The 17090-nt window shown below is 44.7% G+C and overlaps 1 protein-coding gene across 1 annotated transcript in view; it reads right to left on the bottom strand.

The window, feature by feature from the left end:
- Positions 1 to 1719: 1719 nt before the first annotated feature.
- LOC106601145 (BAI1-associated protein 3) overlaps positions 1720 to 17090 on the bottom strand; it is a 35868-nt gene continuing 20497 nt past the window's right edge. The window contains exons 4-34 of the mRNA XM_045715073.2: positions 16719 to 16802; positions 16307 to 16414; positions 15428 to 15487; positions 14003 to 14069; positions 13352 to 13565; positions 13170 to 13214; positions 12981 to 13058; positions 12748 to 12856; positions 11802 to 11909; positions 11630 to 11722; positions 11420 to 11523; positions 11048 to 11165; positions 10659 to 10783; positions 9727 to 9817; positions 9585 to 9641; positions 9336 to 9433; positions 9145 to 9196; positions 8615 to 8766; positions 8286 to 8409; positions 7813 to 7953; positions 7437 to 7532; positions 6778 to 6993; positions 5756 to 5824; positions 5526 to 5605; positions 5247 to 5355; positions 4520 to 4594; positions 4311 to 4394; positions 3829 to 3949; positions 3578 to 3701; positions 3219 to 3424; positions 1720 to 2836 (exon numbers count right to left, since the gene is read on the bottom strand). Of these exons, the coding sequence (XP_045571029.1) occupies positions 2733 to 2836; positions 3219 to 3424; positions 3578 to 3701; positions 3829 to 3949; positions 4311 to 4394; positions 4520 to 4594; positions 5247 to 5355; positions 5526 to 5605; positions 5756 to 5824; positions 6778 to 6993; positions 7437 to 7532; positions 7813 to 7953; positions 8286 to 8409; positions 8615 to 8766; positions 9145 to 9196; positions 9336 to 9433; positions 9585 to 9641; positions 9727 to 9817; positions 10659 to 10783; positions 11048 to 11165; positions 11420 to 11523; positions 11630 to 11722; positions 11802 to 11909; positions 12748 to 12856; positions 12981 to 13058; positions 13170 to 13214; positions 13352 to 13565; positions 14003 to 14069; positions 15428 to 15487; positions 16307 to 16414; positions 16719 to 16802 (3312 nt within the window). The 3' untranslated portion in view covers positions 1720 to 2732. The remainder of the gene's footprint in view (positions 2837 to 3218; positions 3425 to 3577; positions 3702 to 3828; positions 3950 to 4310; positions 4395 to 4519; positions 4595 to 5246; positions 5356 to 5525; positions 5606 to 5755; positions 5825 to 6777; positions 6994 to 7436; positions 7533 to 7812; positions 7954 to 8285; positions 8410 to 8614; positions 8767 to 9144; positions 9197 to 9335; positions 9434 to 9584; positions 9642 to 9726; positions 9818 to 10658; positions 10784 to 11047; positions 11166 to 11419; positions 11524 to 11629; positions 11723 to 11801; positions 11910 to 12747; positions 12857 to 12980; positions 13059 to 13169; positions 13215 to 13351; positions 13566 to 14002; positions 14070 to 15427; positions 15488 to 16306; positions 16415 to 16718; positions 16803 to 17090) is intronic.

Genomic DNA, 17090 nt, shown 5'->3' with positions numbered 1-17090 from the left:
TGTGAAACTATGAGGACACCTAGTGGTTAAAGCTCACACTGTCTGGGTATCAATGCAAATGCTGTTTTGAGCATCCTCTCACCCAACCAAATAATCATTATCTCCACTGAAAAATAGATGAACTTAATTTACTTTTTAGCAATACAGCTACCACATGCACAGCATTCCTTGAGTGTCAATAGCCTTTAGCTCATTGTGTGAATGTTACATTGATGTTTGTCTTTATTTAACTAGGCAAGTCAGTTAAGAACAAATACTTATTTACAATGACAGCCTAGGAACAGTGGGTTAACTGCCTTGTTCAGGGGCAGAAAGACTGACTTTTACCTTGTCAGCTCAGAGATCTGATATAGCAACCTTGCGGTTACTGGCCCAACGCTCTAACCACTCGGCTACCTGCCGTGTGTAATCTACAGAAATATATGTGGTCGATACTCTATATCAAATGCCCTCCATTTGCTTCTCTGTGTTGCTGCATCAACAAACGACAAAATAAAAGCATACCTGTTGGTTTGGAGCTGTAGTGTAGATTCCTGTCGCAGTACAGTGAACCAATCAGAGGGTGGGAGAGGGAGTGGAATGGAATGGTAATGAAGCTGAGATAGGTCACAGCTGGATAGAAACAGAGACCTGTCAGGTGGCATGATAGCTACATTAAACAGGTTCTGACCACAGGGCAGGACGTCTGGGTTACAGAACCATGAGATGTCTGCTCCCCATCACCCCTGAGACACCACAGCACTGGCCACACTCAATCCAATACCAGCTACTCAGCATTGGGCTTGGTGATGTTTTTCTGTAAAACATCCCAACATATCCATCAAAACACTACCGATCTATATCTATCGATCTATCTATCCATCTTAGCCCATATTATTGCAGAAGTCCATCAGTCCCAAACACGTCGGACTGTGTGTAGGCGGATGGGGATGTAACCAGGTCATTGTGGTTCAGACTTTTATGATTTGATAGATTAGACATAATCAACATAACCTTGCTGCCCTTATTACTGGACTCTGAGTGTTTCTCTTTGGGGTCACTGTGGTCGTGCAGCAGCGTGTTTTCCATCCAAGGTGTCTCTCTTGAGGTGAGTGAAGGTCTGAAAGGTCAAGAGGGGAACCGGAAGAGGACTGTGATAGAGGGAACACTGTGGAGGAAGAGGGAGAGGGGAAGGATAATGGAGGTGGAGGTGGTGGGAGCAGACAGGCCTGCATCTGAGAATGATATTCAGAGGGAAGTGAGGAGAGTGCCTATAAACAGACATCTGCTGTTTCCTTTTGGAAGCCTTGAAACTAAGTGACAAGAGCAGAGAGAGAGAGAGCGAGAGCGAGAGAGAGAGCGAGAGCGAGAGAGGGGGGAGGGTAGAGATAGACAGAGTGAGAAAAGCAAAATAAAGAGACACAGAGAAGCGAGAGAACATGTAGACACAAGACTGACAGAGACGGAATCTTTCGGTCTGGAAGAAATCGAAATGAACCCTGGCATTTAGAGCTAACCACAAAGGACTGCCCCCCCCCCCCCCCCCCCGAAGATTTCTAATCAATGTTTTTTTTCTAGGTGTCTAGTGCTACTATATGTTTGTGAGTCCATTTAGGTTTCCATTTAGAAAAAGACTCATGCAACGTGAAGAGCAACATGTTGATGTCATATGGGCAAGTCCACTACAAAGAAGGAAACATATTTTTCGAAGGAGAACAAAATGTGATAAGAGCTAGTGAATCATATTCAAATACAATCTTTATTTATAGACAGCTTCATCTGAATGGTACAATAAACAGCAGCACAATCCATTACAATTCAAGGACAAGTAGTTCACATTTACAATATAACAAATAGAGGACTAATACTCTTTTCTTCAGGGATATGGTTCATAATCTGAAGAGATATAAACATCCAATTATCAATCATCAATGAGCACAGATGGCGTCACATAGGCTGCGTTTACACAGGCAGCCAAATTGTGATCTCTTTTCTGTAACTTATTGTTCTTTTGACTAATCAGATCAGCTCTGAAAAAGAGCTGGTGTGATAAGATCTGAAACATTTCAGAATAAGGCTGCCTGTGTAAACGCAGCCATTTGTGACACTACTTCTTGTGTTGACTTACAAAACCTGGCTACAGATGGCTTTTCCTTGCAGTGTTACATCCTTGTGCTACTTCGCCATAAACTCAGAAACGGTAGTGAGTATTTTTTCCCAACGATTGATCCGCCCACATGATTCGACTGAATACATATCAATTACAAATTAGTTTTAGATTCAGTTAGATGTTAGAGATGTAATACAACAAAGATAATATAACAAAGATAATATAACAAAGTTAACATTCAATGAGCTCTTTAGAAAACCAAATAATAATGACAGGATAAGCTATTTCTCATATATCTCAGATAGGACCCTTGGATCTTTCTTACTTTTTAACTCCACATTGTTGGGAAAGGGCTTGTAAGTAAGCACTTCACGGTAAAGTCTACACCTGTTGTATTAGGCGCATGTGACAAATAGCATTTGATTTGAGGCATAAAAATGCAGCAGAGAGACAGGACATTCGTATTACAATGTAAAAAGTCATGCCTTACTGGGTTTTGTTCAGCATTACATTTTCAGTGCACGTACAAGAGGATTTGAAAACTGTAAACATTGTAAACATACGGTAGTACAACAAGTACAAAAGCACATGTGGCAAAGACATGGTCAGAATACACCAATACACCAGACCAGTGCTGACAGCTTCACTCCTCTTCCATGGATTTCTCAATCTCCTTTAGCTTCCTCACAAACTCCTGAGCCTCTCCGTCTCCTGTCCGTGCGTCCAAAATCCTCATGATTGGCTTCTCTGGATGGAGAGAGCAAACAGAGACGTAAGTGCATCCATCCAATGCCTGCCACAATTACCTTTAGATTGAATGGGTCGCTAGGTTGGATTACAGAAGTAATAAGAAACCTTTCCCAGACTTAACACGTTCTCCTCCCTGGGGGCCCATTCCCGCTCAGTGAGGAGTAGAGGGATGGTGTTATGTAATGTAGTTTATCCGGCAGACTGTCCTACCAGGGTTGGGGTCAAATCCTTTCAATTCAGTAAATTCAGGAAGTAAACTGAAATTACAATTCAAATTTTCCTAAATTCTTTTCAATGAGGAAAACGTGGAATTAGAATTCGGGTTTACTTAATTAATTGACTGAATTTAAATCGAATTGACCCTAACCCTGCTCCCTACCGCTGGGTTTGCTCCGGGCCAGGTGCAGAATGGTCGGCTGGATGGTCTTTCCGGCCGCTGAGGCGTTGGGTCTCCCTGGCCAACAGAAGTCACTGAGCGGGGCCAATGCCTCCCCGGCAAAATCGTTGGTGGACAGCCAATCATAGTCCATCACAGTAAAAGTCAGACAGGCAAACCTGTGCCTGTACTGCTCTGGGCTGACATGGCTGTGGGACAGCAGATAGAGGAAAATGAGTCAAACTGAAGTCTACATCTCCATGTTTTGCTTTTCAATCTTGCTGCTGTCAAGAGGGAATCATCCACCAATCCCAACATTTCCTTCTCTGTTAGTGCATACAGAAGGCGGATTACACACTCACAAATAGAAGAGCTCATCAAATACTGGGTGCAGGGTCTTGAGCTTCACTTGGGTGCGCTGGCTCTTGGCCATGGGGAAGAGGTGGTGGGGACAGAGCTCCACGATGACAAAGGGGTCACTCAGCCCTGTGTGGCACAAGAGGGAGAGAAGAGAGAGAGAGAAACAGGAACGAATGAGGGGCTCGTACAGAAGATTGGATTTTCCATTCTTTCTGCATATGGAGCTGCATGCCAATGGAACTCTGATATTTACCATTGGCGTCCAAGGCAATGAGATCGGCAGCATGCAGGATCTCCACCGTGAGCCTCTGCTCAGAAGCATCATAGTAACACTTCACACTGACGCGGCCAAAGCGGGTGTGCTTCAGTGTTCTCTGAAAGGCAGATCCATATTATAAATCATATATAAACAGATTATTGATTGGATTGTTATACATCCATTCAGTACGATGAATCCTGGACATCAAATCAAATGTTATTTGTCACATACACACGGTTACCAGATGTTAATGCAAGTGTAGCGAAATGCTTGTAGTAAGTGGACATGCCTGTAAAGTTGTTCTGGTGTTCTAAAATAAACCGCTGTTACAGAATACAGTTAGCGACCACATTAGCATTAAAGAGATAAAGAAAAAGAAAATGTGTTGTGATCTTTCAGCTCCTAATCAATACTCCCCCACTACACTAGCCTGGGGGTTAGAGTCACATGTGGCAGACCAGCAGGCTGCAGACTACCTGCTGAGAGATCTTCTCCAGGAAGTACTGCTCGATCAGCTCAAAGGACGAACACTTGTTCAGCCTCAGCTCCTCGTCAAGAGCCTATAGGAACAGCAGTGGGGAGGGGGCTCGTCAGGAACCAGCTGAACAACCCCCACTAAAAAAGGCTCTCTACCACGGTCAGGCATTAAGTAGCTAAATGGTACATAAACCCTTGATGCTCTCACCTTGTAGTCGACATGGTTCTTCAGATCTTCTACGGCAAGTCCCTCTCCATCAGCATAGAAGAACTGCACCAGGGCCTGAAAGGAGCATTGTGGTGGGGAAAGTTTCAGTTTTCAGGTTTCATGTTCTGATACTCCGCTCTGTTCGACTGGCATGACTAGCTAATTAGCGGTGGTAACTATAAGTAACGCCTTTTGTTGGAGCATATGTCAGAGGATATTAGCAGACCGGTATGTATCCTTGCTGACAGCGTGAAGCCCCCAGAAGGAGAAGGAGATCACCATGGAACACTCCACATGTTCTACCCACGCAGCTTTGCACTTTCAGGATTTTCCATCCAAATCTGTCATGTGTCCCTTGCCAGCTCTATGCTCCATTAGAATACAGGAACTGTCACATTGCCATTCTAGTGGGGACTCTCCTCAGCAGGGACTGAGCAGCCAAGAGACCTGATGAATACCAGTGGTATGGAAATTATACCACACAAGTAATTAGCAAGGATAGAGTAGCTGATGATGGTGAAAAGGAGGAAGATGAGGAAGAAGTGGAAATAGGCCCCTACTGTGATTCTCCCTGTCTCTGGGGTCAACAGAGAGAGAGAGAGAGAGAGAGAGAGAGAGAGAGAAAGAGAAAGAGAAAGAGAGAGAGAGAGAGAGAGAGAGAGAGAGAAAGAGAAAGAGAAAGAGAGAGAGAGAGAGAGAGAGAGAGAGAGAGAGAGAGACCACTGACCTCCACAGTGTACTGGAAGCGGTTGTAGAACTCCACCTGGACTCCCATGTTCTCCGCCACCGTGTCGAGGATCATTCTGAGGAGCAGCTCCCACATGCCGAGGAGAACTCTGTGCAGAACACAGGAGAACACAGTTAGACAACAATCCGCTGTATGTCAAGTGATCATAATGGCTAGATAATGACCATTACTACAGCATAATGTGTCCGAGGGGTATCATTATTGTGTGCATGTCTAAGATGCTCATCTAGATAAAGATGTGACACAGCAGGTAATTACCTTGCCAGATTGTCCTTCACCAGAGACTCGCTGAGGATGACTAAAGTGTCACGTAAGTACTTCATGAGGGGGGACACGGCCTGAAACAGAACAATGTCACAGAACAGTGTCCCATCTTAGGGGCAAGCCTATTGAGGAAATGTCTTCAAACCCAGAAAGGACAAATAAAGAAAGCAGAGGGGTTGCTGCTACATAACAGAAGCGGAGCACAATGTACTGTTCAGTCTTACATCATCGTTGTTGATGGAGTCAGGGGACAGGCTGATGTGTTGGAGGTACCTCTTCAGCTCTGATAGCATCTAGACAAAAACAAACAATATCACAATGCACTGGTTTACCTCTCTGTTCAAGGCAATGTGACAGTGGTTACCAGGCAAGACCCAATTTGAGTATGCCATATCATTACAGTATTATGTAACCAGACCTGGGTTCACATAGTATTTGTTTTCTTTGAAATACTTTAGCTGTGCTGGATTAAGGTTGCCTGACGCATGGGACCAATGGAATAGTCCCAAATGTGAAACCCCCGACCGTCTTGCACTCCAAACAAGCTCCATCAAACACCCCAAAAAACAAGAAAACAAATACTATTTGAACCAAGGTCTGTATCATTTATGTAACCCGTTCTCATGGAAACTGATATTGACGTGCATGACTGTGTCCCTTGCCTGTGTCAACATTCACAAGGCGGCAGGGCCAGATGGATTACCAGGATGTGTACTGAGAGCATGCGCTGACCAACTGGCAAGTGTCTTGACTGACCCTTGCCAGGTGGTCAGCTGACACTGTCGTAGTCCATGTGGGGTCAAACGACATAAGGAGGGCTAGCTCGGAACATTTGAAAATGGATTTTAAAGAACTGATTTTAGCATTATAAGACTCCAAAAAACGGCCAAGAATTTCAGGTCCAGGACCATCGTTGGGCCGCAGGTGTGAAAGATTCAGCAGATTGCTGGCATTACACATCTGGCTAAAAGACTACTGTAGCTCTGCTGGAGTCACTTTTATATATAATTTTGACACCTTCTGGACCTATTGTTATTTTACTGCTGCTCTTTAATTACTTGTTACTTTTATTTCTTATTCGTATTTTTTTTTAACTGCATTGTTGGTTAGGTGCTCGTAAGTAAGCATTTCACTGTAAGGTCTACTACACCTGTTGTATTTGGCGCATGTGACTAATACAATTTGACTTGATGACTGGTTACTAAGTATGACGGACAGAGGGGACAGTTCAGTGAGATGGAGGGACCTTGTCTGTGAGGTGGGTGATGAGGCGCTTGTTCTCCCTCTGTAGGTCCGCATCCACGTTGTAGAGCTGTCCGTTCAGGGCCTTGTTGACCTGCTCCTTCCCCTCCGCCCCGCAAGACTCCTCCATGGCCTGCTCCACGCCCTGCCAGTCCAGGTCCCGAGGCAGGTGGCCCAGGAACACACGCACATGCTCTGTGTTGTTCAGGGCGATGCACAGCTAGCCCACACCAAGATCCAGGAAGTACATTAGCAGAGGGAAGAAGAGAAAGCCAGAGGAAAGGTCGAGAATGGTTGAAGGAAACAAAGGACGAAAAAGAGGCAGGGCTAAAAAAAAAAAGAGGCAGGACGGTAAGTAGACCAGTGGAGGCTGCTGAGGGCTCATAATAATGGATGGAATGGATTATAATGGACGGAATGGAGTGAATGGAATGGTATCAAACCCCTGAAAACCATGTTAATGATACCATTCCATTTACTCTATTCCAGCCATTACTATGATCCGTTCTCCTCTAAGCAGCTTCCACTGAAGTAGACCAAACATATTACACTACGGACAACCCGCTGAGGTCTTTGTGTTGCCAGGGAAAGAACACTCGCTGACATTTACTTCCCACGTCATCCTGAAGCCCCCCTTCCTTCCTGCCTTCCCACAGGCGTTACCTGCACCGTCAGGCTCTTGATGTCTCGACCCTGCTGGCTCCTCTCAATCTTGCGCTTTATCATCTCTGAGTAACACATGGCCTCGCTGCAGAAATTCTGCAACACAGACATCTCACTCACCATCATCATCATCATCGACAGTGAAACCCTCAATTAGTATTATTTTCTTCTGCTCTGGTTGTTTGTGATTGTGGCTTGCCACCTGTAGAGCTTCTTACACGGTCTCTGGATGTGTAGCGTGTGTGAAAGCGTGCACGTGTGTGTGTGTGTGTGTGTGTGTGTGTGTGTGTGTGTGTGTGTGTGTGTGTGTGTGTGTGTGTGTGTGTGTGTGTGTGTGTGGAATGGGTGTGTTTGTGTGTGTGGCGGTGGCACTCACGTCTGTCAGGCGGGTGACAAAGATGAAGGCCCCTGCAGAGTCTGGCCAGGACAGCTGTTTCCAGAACTCCCGCACCTGGCTGAAACACGCTGTCACATCCACCGCTGAGGAGCTGTGTTTGGCCTGCTGTACTGGCTCCAGCTGTCCAGTACACACACACACACACACACACACACACACACACACACACACACACACACACACACACACACACACACTATGAACACCAACTTATAGAAAGTCATACACATGTACTGTATTAGAAATACACTGACACACAGGTACAGTACACAGAAACTAACTCATATTCAGAGTACATTAGATAGAAACAACATGGTGGGTTACAGATCATCAATGGGTTCTGCTGTAGAAGTGTAATGGATATCCTGATTGCGGTATGTTCCATGTTTTCTCAGATTGCTTTTCATGGACAAGCAATCTCTACAGACACTTCCATAAAAAGCCTTTCTCACCTGGTCCATGTCTACTGCTCTGCGGATCCTGTCACAAGCCTTGTCATGGACGATCTGCAGCCACTTGTGGATAGACGTCTTGAACCAGTTGTGATAGCCAGTCAAGGCCATCATCTTAGCGTCCCTGAGAGAGAAATACTCATTAACCACCTGACATTTAGCTAATCTACTGTATGTTCAAGCATATGGAGAAGTTCACTGCAAGATCAAATCACCAAGCAATAACAACATCTCATTTTTCTTTCTGTTTTCTAAAAGTTCAATGCAACCAAGCTGAACACCCACCATCCACCAGTCTGACCGGGGTGACAGGGTGTTCACAAACTCACCTGAGAGGGAGGAACTCTCTGAAGCGTTTCAGTATTTTCAGAGACATGTAGAGCTCTAACAGAGTCTCTCCCATGGTCTGAGTTAGCCTGGAGCTCTCCTGCCCCAGAGTGCCACACACCTTCTCCATGGCAACGCCCACGTCGTCCGCGACCTGGGGGAGCACAGGGGTCAGTCACCCCATCTCAGAGGTCAAGGATCAACGGTGAGGATACATGCATGTTGAACATACAGGAACACTATATGCATCAGTATACTGTATATCATCATGTAGCGGGGCAGCTAGTGGCAGCAGGTAGCCTAGTGGTTAGAGCGTTGGGCCAATAACCGAAAGGTTGCTAGATCGAATCCCCGAGCTGCCAAGGTAAAAATCTGTTGTTCTGCCCCTGGACAAGGCAGTTAACCTACTAGGCCGTCATTGTAACTGACTTGCCTAGTTAAATAAAGGTAAACAAAAATGTATGGGTAAATGTCATGTGTGGATAAAGATGTTGGCAGGTTCTATCCCTTTTGGTTTCAAAGGAATTCTCACCAGTTTCTCCAACTGTCTATATGTGATGCTGAAGAAATCCACTTTCACTGCACTGGGGAGTTTAAAAAGACAAAACAGAGAACAGGATTCATTTGCTATTTGACATAATCAACAGGATTGTACTTAAAAGTCAAGTTCGCCCTGTCACGGTCCTTGATTAACACGATAAACTGCAGGGACTGTTTGTGTACCTGTAGAAGAGCTTGTTGTAGACGTTCTGTCCCCTCTGTACATCTGCACACACTGCATCCACCACCTGGACCAGTCTCCTCAGCTGCTCCTCTAGAGCCTATAGAATCAACACACTACAGCTCACACACAACCCCGACGGGCCAATCCATGTCTTACCCAATAAATTACTGGGAGTTTATATATGGAATGTGCGACTCTCTTTATTTTTATGACTTTGTGTGTTATCAATTCTTATGGTGTCAACTTACCCCGTCCTCTGGTTTGAGTTGTGAAATTGTGCTCTCGTACCACTCCACTGTACCTTTCTGTTGAAATCAAAGTATGCAGTCATTCGAATTAGTCAGGCAACAGTGCTAACACTAACAGGTCTTCCTTATATTTATGTTGTACCTTGACAACAGTGGCAATTTCCAAATGCAGTTCATTTCGAAGGGGGCACGCAGTCTTGAAGGCCGGCATGGTCTGCATGTGTCCTACACCCCTGAGTCACAAACACAAAGGGAGAGAAACATGGGACTGTTATTGAAGCCCAACAACTCATTACTGAGTAAAAGACAAAAGGCACAATGCAAGGTGATTTGTAGGTAATCAAAATGACTGTTGGACACAAATGTTCCAAATTATTGCTGGAACAGACAATCCTGACTGACCTAACCTGTTATTTCTGTCAGCCTTTTTACGTTAAAGTGACTGACAGCAAGAATGATTAGTATGTGTTTGAGTACATGTTTTTTGTGTGTTGTCTGTGTCCACAATACACAGAGATCTCTGTAGGAGTGTCAATCACTGGGCAGACTTTGAAATCTTATTGGAAAAGGCCCTGCAGGATCTCCATTCATCTGGTCCGTGCGACACAGAAGTACAGTGCCCCGTGGGGCTGCTCACAGAGAAAGAGCATAGCAACATGAGCCTTAACATGAGCCTGCTTTTATTGGCACAGTCACCACCATTCAAGTAAAAAACCCTCCCAATAGGCTTATGATTTAGTCACCCTGCCCTCCTATTGGCTTGACTGTTGTAGGTACTCTGTCTGTGGTTTTATTCGTGACTTGGTTGAGTGTTTGGTCTGGTATGACAGCGCTGGCGAGTGTTTGATGTGGTGAGAGAGAGGGGGTGGTGGGAGTCACAGGTGGCACCTTAATTGGGGAGCATACCACAGGAGGCTGGTGAGGGGAGGAAGGCTCATAGTAAAGGCCGGAATGGAATGGTATCAAACACATTGAACACTTTTTCCATATGGTTTAATGTGATCCCATTCATTCCATTCCAGCCATTACTATGAGCCTTCCTCCCCTCACCAGCCTCCTGTGGTATGAGTTTACCTCAGCATGAGCTCGCAGCGTGTGACGGCGGCTGGACTGGTGCAGGGGAACACCTGGCGCATGCTCTTCATCAGACATAGACAGTGGTCCGTGTACAGCCTGAAGCTGTCCGACAGCTGCCGCTCCTGAACACAGGAAGTACATCATCATCACATCACTCAACCTCACAATGATCGATCTAGCCAATAACAGCACATTCAGACAGAATTCTGGGCTTCAGTCTAGTTTCCAGAAAAACTACCGCACCGAAACAACCAGGTTTTAATTGAATAACAGACCCCTAGGTCATAGGATGATGGATGTTGAGTGGTGAGTTAATGAGGTGTCCTAATACCAGGTGAAAGGTGATTGTGAGCCAGAGGGGAGCTGTGAGGAGACAGTAGGCCTACCAGGTCTCCCTGCACAGCTTGGGGATCCCACTCTGCATCGATGGTCCTCAGCAGCCTCAGCAGCAGGGTGTAACACATCCTCTGGGACCGGTGGTGGCTGCTATAGCACTGCCAGCGACTGCAGACCAGAGCAATACATACTACTATACATCTACTGTACATAACATGACCCTCACCTCTCGGCTGAGATGAATGGTTTCAGACCTAAAAGGACTAGGAAGGAAAAGGTGCAACTCATAATTAAAAACATGGTACTTTATTGGCACAGGCACCTCCAGCTTGGCTTGGCATAACTTAGATTTTCTCATTTGGACCACCGCAATACCTTTGGCATATGATCTACATTGAAGTGTTACTATTGTATCTACTTACATGATGGCCTGTTGCAGGGGCGAGAGGTCAGTTTGCACAGCATGATGAGACAGCACAGTCCATGCTGGAGGACTCACCTGCCCATTCCAGTTATAAGGCTCTTTCTGGAGAGAAAAAACAGATTATTTACATGGATGGCAAAGGAAACCATCCATAGCCATTTCTGTAATTTCACTTGATAATAGAATACACTGTATATTAGAGTTTCACCTGAATATGAGCGTGCTCGTACTCCAGAATCTGACTCAGCATCTTCTTATGAATGACTTCTTTGGATTCCCTCTTACTCAGTGTAGTGTCTCTCTGGGGAACAAAATGAAATGATCAAGAGACTTGGGTAGACTACACAGGTACTGTGGAGCAGAGAGACTGTAGTAGTTACCTGGGTAGTGAAGAGCCTCAGAATCAGGTGACATTCTCCCTGGACCTTGGAGGCACTGGACCGGGGCTCCAGCTTAAACCACTTATCATATCCCATCACAGGAATCTCCTACAGGCGAACAACAAACAGGCTACACCAGGGATTGGCAACTTTGATGAGGGTGGGGACCACAAAAAGACTGAACTCATCATGAGGGGTCGCAGTTGCTCGCTGGTCTGCGTACCCACATCCTGTTTTACAGCTAATTTCCTGCAATTCTACACATTCTTCCATGGGGTGGAGAAATGTTAGCAGTTTTTAATATGATATCTGAGTGAAACTGATAAAAAGTTTAGATAGCTAGCTGCTAAGCTAATTTAGAAATCTACTTTTTTTTCTGAAATGGGCTAATTGACTGACTATCAGTGACTTTTTCTATTCTACTATTCTAACTCTCAACAGTAAGTTGAGACCCCGACTGAGTTCCTAAATATATATATATAGATTTTTTTATATTGATCCGAGGGCCTGCCCATGGGCTAGACACTAAGCCAGGAAAAAAGGGTTTTGTGCTCAAACAACTGGAACAGAGCCTTAAATAATACTGGATTTCTTTAGAGGTAGAGGCGCGACACTCTCTCCATTATAAAACTATCATTTATTCTAAATCCATTAAAACCGAGTGACGTTCCGGTCTGATGAAGGTGAACACCGAAACTTCACACTCTTCTTGATGGATTTACAGTAAATTAATAACGGGTGTTGCGCCTCTCTGATAGACCGTGAGCCAGGAAACAAGTTTGGTGGAGTATAATTAATAAATGTTAGATAACACTTATAAAAGCTAATAGATACAAATATTAGAATAAACTGCATCAAGTAAAATGTATTACTACTGTATAAAATAAGAAACATTACCAGTAAATAGCAGTTGGGAAGTGAAAGCACTGTAACTTTAAAGAATTACATTCAGTGGAATGTTGATGCAGCCCAGGAAGTCATCAGCGTTGTCCTCAGATGATCCTGATGAGGACGTCCCATTGGACCGCACCGATTTGGCAATCTGCTTAAAATACCTGGTGGGATAAGGTACTGATGAATACATGCGTCTCAATGACCTGACAGTCAAGACCTCCATTCACCATATTGAAGGGCCTATTTCACCGACTTTATAAATTAGCAAATAGAAGCCTGTTCTACCTGCCCATTCCTCTAAGTCCACTGACTTCATTCAGTTTTTTGCAGGCCTCTGCAACTGAGACGTCATCGTCATGGTCCCTGAGAAGAAGAGCAAAGGTTAGTAGGACAGTTGGATAGCATTGGCATGCAGATTCCGTTTTCAGGAATCTGGACTGAAAGTGGAAAGGCCCACACTGTGTTTAATCTTACCATATGTCCATATGCAGTAGATCACCGTGGACATCATCAATGTCACTATTGGAAGAAAAAAAAGATCATAATTTAACATTGTGTAAACAAACATTGTTACCGTTAGGCTCTGAGACACATACAAATGTCAAGCATTCTGCCAACAACTTCCAGAATCGGCGTACCGTCAGTACTGTACTTACAAAACAAAGTGCTCATTCCAGACTGGGTTGAGAGTCTCTGGCTTGACCTCAGTCACCTGGATGCACGTGGCTGCTAGAACCTCCTTGGTACTGGACCTCTTCTCCAGCTTCTCCTTCCTCTTCCTGAAGCTGAACTTCCTCTCCTTCTTCTCCTCTGTCTCCCGAGGGCTCTGGCCCAGGAGGATTCCCAGCATGCAATAGGGGTCGCTGTACCCTACCCAGGCACAGTAAGGGTTAAACTAATACAGAGACACACTGAGATTATACTGTTAGAATGACGGTGATGTACCTTATTGAGGTTCAGGAATCAAAAGCAATTGGTCTGCTAGTAATAGCAGCCTGTGTCCTTTTAGACAAAGTGGTCCAGTGTTGTCTAAAGTGGACAGTGACGTGATGATGGTTCTAGTGTCTTGGTTGAACCACTATATCATGAGAGGTTTTTATTTTTCTTCCAGACAGAAAGAACAATGTGGCTCACTCAATATAGTTGATCTGAAAATGTTCTAATCTTATTTCAATAATAAACAATTGTATTCATTGTCAATGGGGAGTTGGAGTTGGCAAATGGATACGATGACATTTTATATCCACGCACAGAAAACAAATGCTGCTTCCCATCAATAGCAGTAAATGAACACAAACACCCCTCACCATTTGCATCCTTTGCCATTAGATTTTTCCCTTTCATGACAGACACTCTCAGGGTGAAACTGGCTCTCTGCAAAACAAAGTGCACAAAGTAACAGCAGTACAAAAGCTAAGAGTCATGCATTAGTGAGAGTTCTCGCTGAAACGATCCATAAGCAGGCTGCATTCCAAAACCGGGCATTGAACATGGCATAGAGTGCACTTTGAAAACAACAGCTAGCTGGTAAACTTTATTTTTATTTGGATTCTTTAACTCGACAAATAGACTTTCATCAGTGGTAAACAAAATACCAGCAATTGCTGCAGTGTGAGACGTGAGTCTGTCAAGAGAGAATAATCAATGTGTGTTTTCTTTGTCTGGTGTATAATGCCAGGGCTTTGTGTGTCACTAAGGTGGAAAGACACTGCTGTGCCGGCGAGAAACAGAGATCATTGTAGGATGGAACATTTAAATGGCACAATATGTTCTTCTCTGCCCACAACCTTTCAAGGAGTCTTGCAGAAGAGCCCAGCATCTCTTTCAAACTGACATTTGAAAGGTTGCTGGTAGTCAAGGACATCATACAAAGTGGGCTTTCACAGATCATTATGTCTCCTGGTGCACAGTGAGCCTCACTATGGCTATCAATACACTCCATCAGCTCAGTCTCTCCGGGTACATAGGGCTGTTAGTGCTTTCCATGCATTTTACTTGAACCTTGTGAATGCAACGTGCTATACACTGAGTATAGCAAACATTAGGAACAACTTCCTAATATTGAGTTCCACCCCCCCACCCCCATTTTGCCCTCAGAACAGCCTCAATTCATCTGGGCATGGACTCTACAAGGTGTCGAAAGCGTTCCACAGGGATGCTGGCCCATGTTGACTCCAATGATTGCCACAGTTGTGTCAAGTTAGCTGGATGTCTTGATACACATGGCAAACTGTTGAGCATGAAAAACCCAGCAGCGTTTCAGTTCTTGACACAAACTGGTGCACCTGGCACCTACTACCATGCCCCATTCAAAAGCACTTAAATATTTTGTCTTGCCCATTCACCCTCTGAATGGCACACACACACAATTCAGTTCTCAATTGTCTCAAGGCTTCAAAATCCTTCTTTAACATGTCTCCTCCCCTTCATCTACACTGATTGAATTGAATTTAACAAGTGATATCAATATGGATCATAGTTTTCACCTGGATTCACCTGGTCAGTCTATGTCATGGAAAGAGCAGTTTTGTAAACTCAGTGTATATCTAAACACAAAAGAAAGGCACATTAAATGGTGCAGACTTGAAGATCCTCACAGTGACAACTCAGTGGTGCTATCTTGTTCATACAGCTTACATGGCCTGTGTCTGCGGATGGGAAATACAGGAAGTGACAGGAGAGGAGACAGGAGATGGAAATTGACAAGATGGGAGTGGAACAAAGCATCTCACCTTGGATTCTTGGACTCTCTGCAGAATGATGTCATGTTCCTCCTGACCCATATCAAATACCTAGGAGAGGGACGACAGTGGAAAAGGGTGCTCTTTGCAAGAGAGCCTCATAGGTCTGTGAGCATATTTGCAATACATATCCAACTATACTCCTACCTGAATTTTGACCCCGTACGTTTATAAATCAAAGCTTAACTATTAAACTATTTGAAACAATAATACATCTCTTGAAACAAGCATTACATCCCTTGCCAATGATTTGTGTTCTCATAAGCCCGATCCAAGATGGCTGTACAGGTTCAATCTCACTATCTTCAAAAGGCCAAAGAGAACCAGGGGTCACTTAAAAGCATGGGGACATGTGCCCTGGTCCACCACCTCAAGCAGAGAGCGACAGAGGAAGCAAGGATGCAGCTTTGGAGTGACAGAGTCTGAATGGATGTAATATTACAGCTGAACATCAACACTCAGTGGGCCTGGGCTTAGATGTTTAATCAGGTCTAAGCCAAAGCACATCCTACAGATGTCTCAAAGCAAACATGGCTCTCTACCGCCAGACTGAACCTCTAGGATCAGTTGGTGAGGACAGAGATTAGAGGAGGGGTTTACAACAGGAGTCACATGACAAGACAATCGGATTTCTGCTGTTGTTTTCTAGGACAGTAATTATTTCAGCTTACTTGGCTCTTTCTGGTCTTGTCTATTTTATTAGTCAGTATTTGAAGTGTAAATTACAGCACACTAGGGTGCGTTCATAAGTGTGTGTGTGCTTATGTGTATGAGAGTAAGTGTTTGTTGGTCTCTGCCGTGTGTGTGTGAGAGTTTGGCCAGGTGGGCTGTTCAGTAAACGGATTTAGTCGATCAAAAGAGTGTGCGAACCTTCAGCAGATAACTGAAGATGTCGCCTTCATTGGTGATGTACTCTGGCGAGGGCACGCCCACCCTGTTGACTACCGTGTAAACGGCCTCTTCATACAGGAGGTCCAGCTGGAAGAAAACAACCTTAGTGAATGCCTTAACCACCGTTTTTCTTTCTTAAAGCAGGGTCACTGCTAAATGAGAGGTGGGAAACACGTTTCTGTCAATAAAATAATGTGACCTTACTGTAGCTAACAATGTGTGAGGTTTACGCAACAGTGTAGCTAGCTACAGTCATGTGAGGATAGAGGCAAACTGGGTTAAGGACACTAGATTCTAGTTGGGGAGCTAGATATGAGAAAAGGCCAATAAGTAAAATACCCCTCCATCGCTAGAGCTGAATGTTCTACCCTAGGGAGCCCAGGCTACTCACCTCTCTCCTGCTGGACCGCTCTGGAATGAAGGCCTGGTCTACGTGCTCTGCTGGTGGTGCGGCTGTGTTACCTTCCCCTTTGCACTGCGGAGACACACAGAGAGATAACTTTAAACCTCAGAGTCACACACTCTCCCTTAAGCAGGCTCCATCACCATGACTGCTTCAATAAGGCTTGGAAAGGGTTGTGAGGTTAAGTCACAATGAGCTGTTATCGCCAACCAAACACTTTCGTTTTCAATCGCGGCACACAATCAGACAGAGGCGATGACTGCATCATTGATTTTCTTTTTGTTCCCCTTTCACCACTTTAAAACCTGAAGAGGCTGGAAAACAAGTGGTCTCAGATAAACATCTTAATAGCGCCCCATT

Source organism: Salmo salar, chromosome 03 (genome assembly GCF_965601325.2).
Source record: "Salmo salar chromosome 03, fSalSal1, whole genome shotgun sequence".
Lineage (NCBI taxonomy): Eukaryota > Metazoa > Chordata > Actinopteri > Salmoniformes > Salmonidae > Salmo > Salmo salar.
The sequence above is the reverse complement of the archived record's forward strand: the minus strand, read 5'-3'. Positions and strand labels throughout refer to the sequence as shown.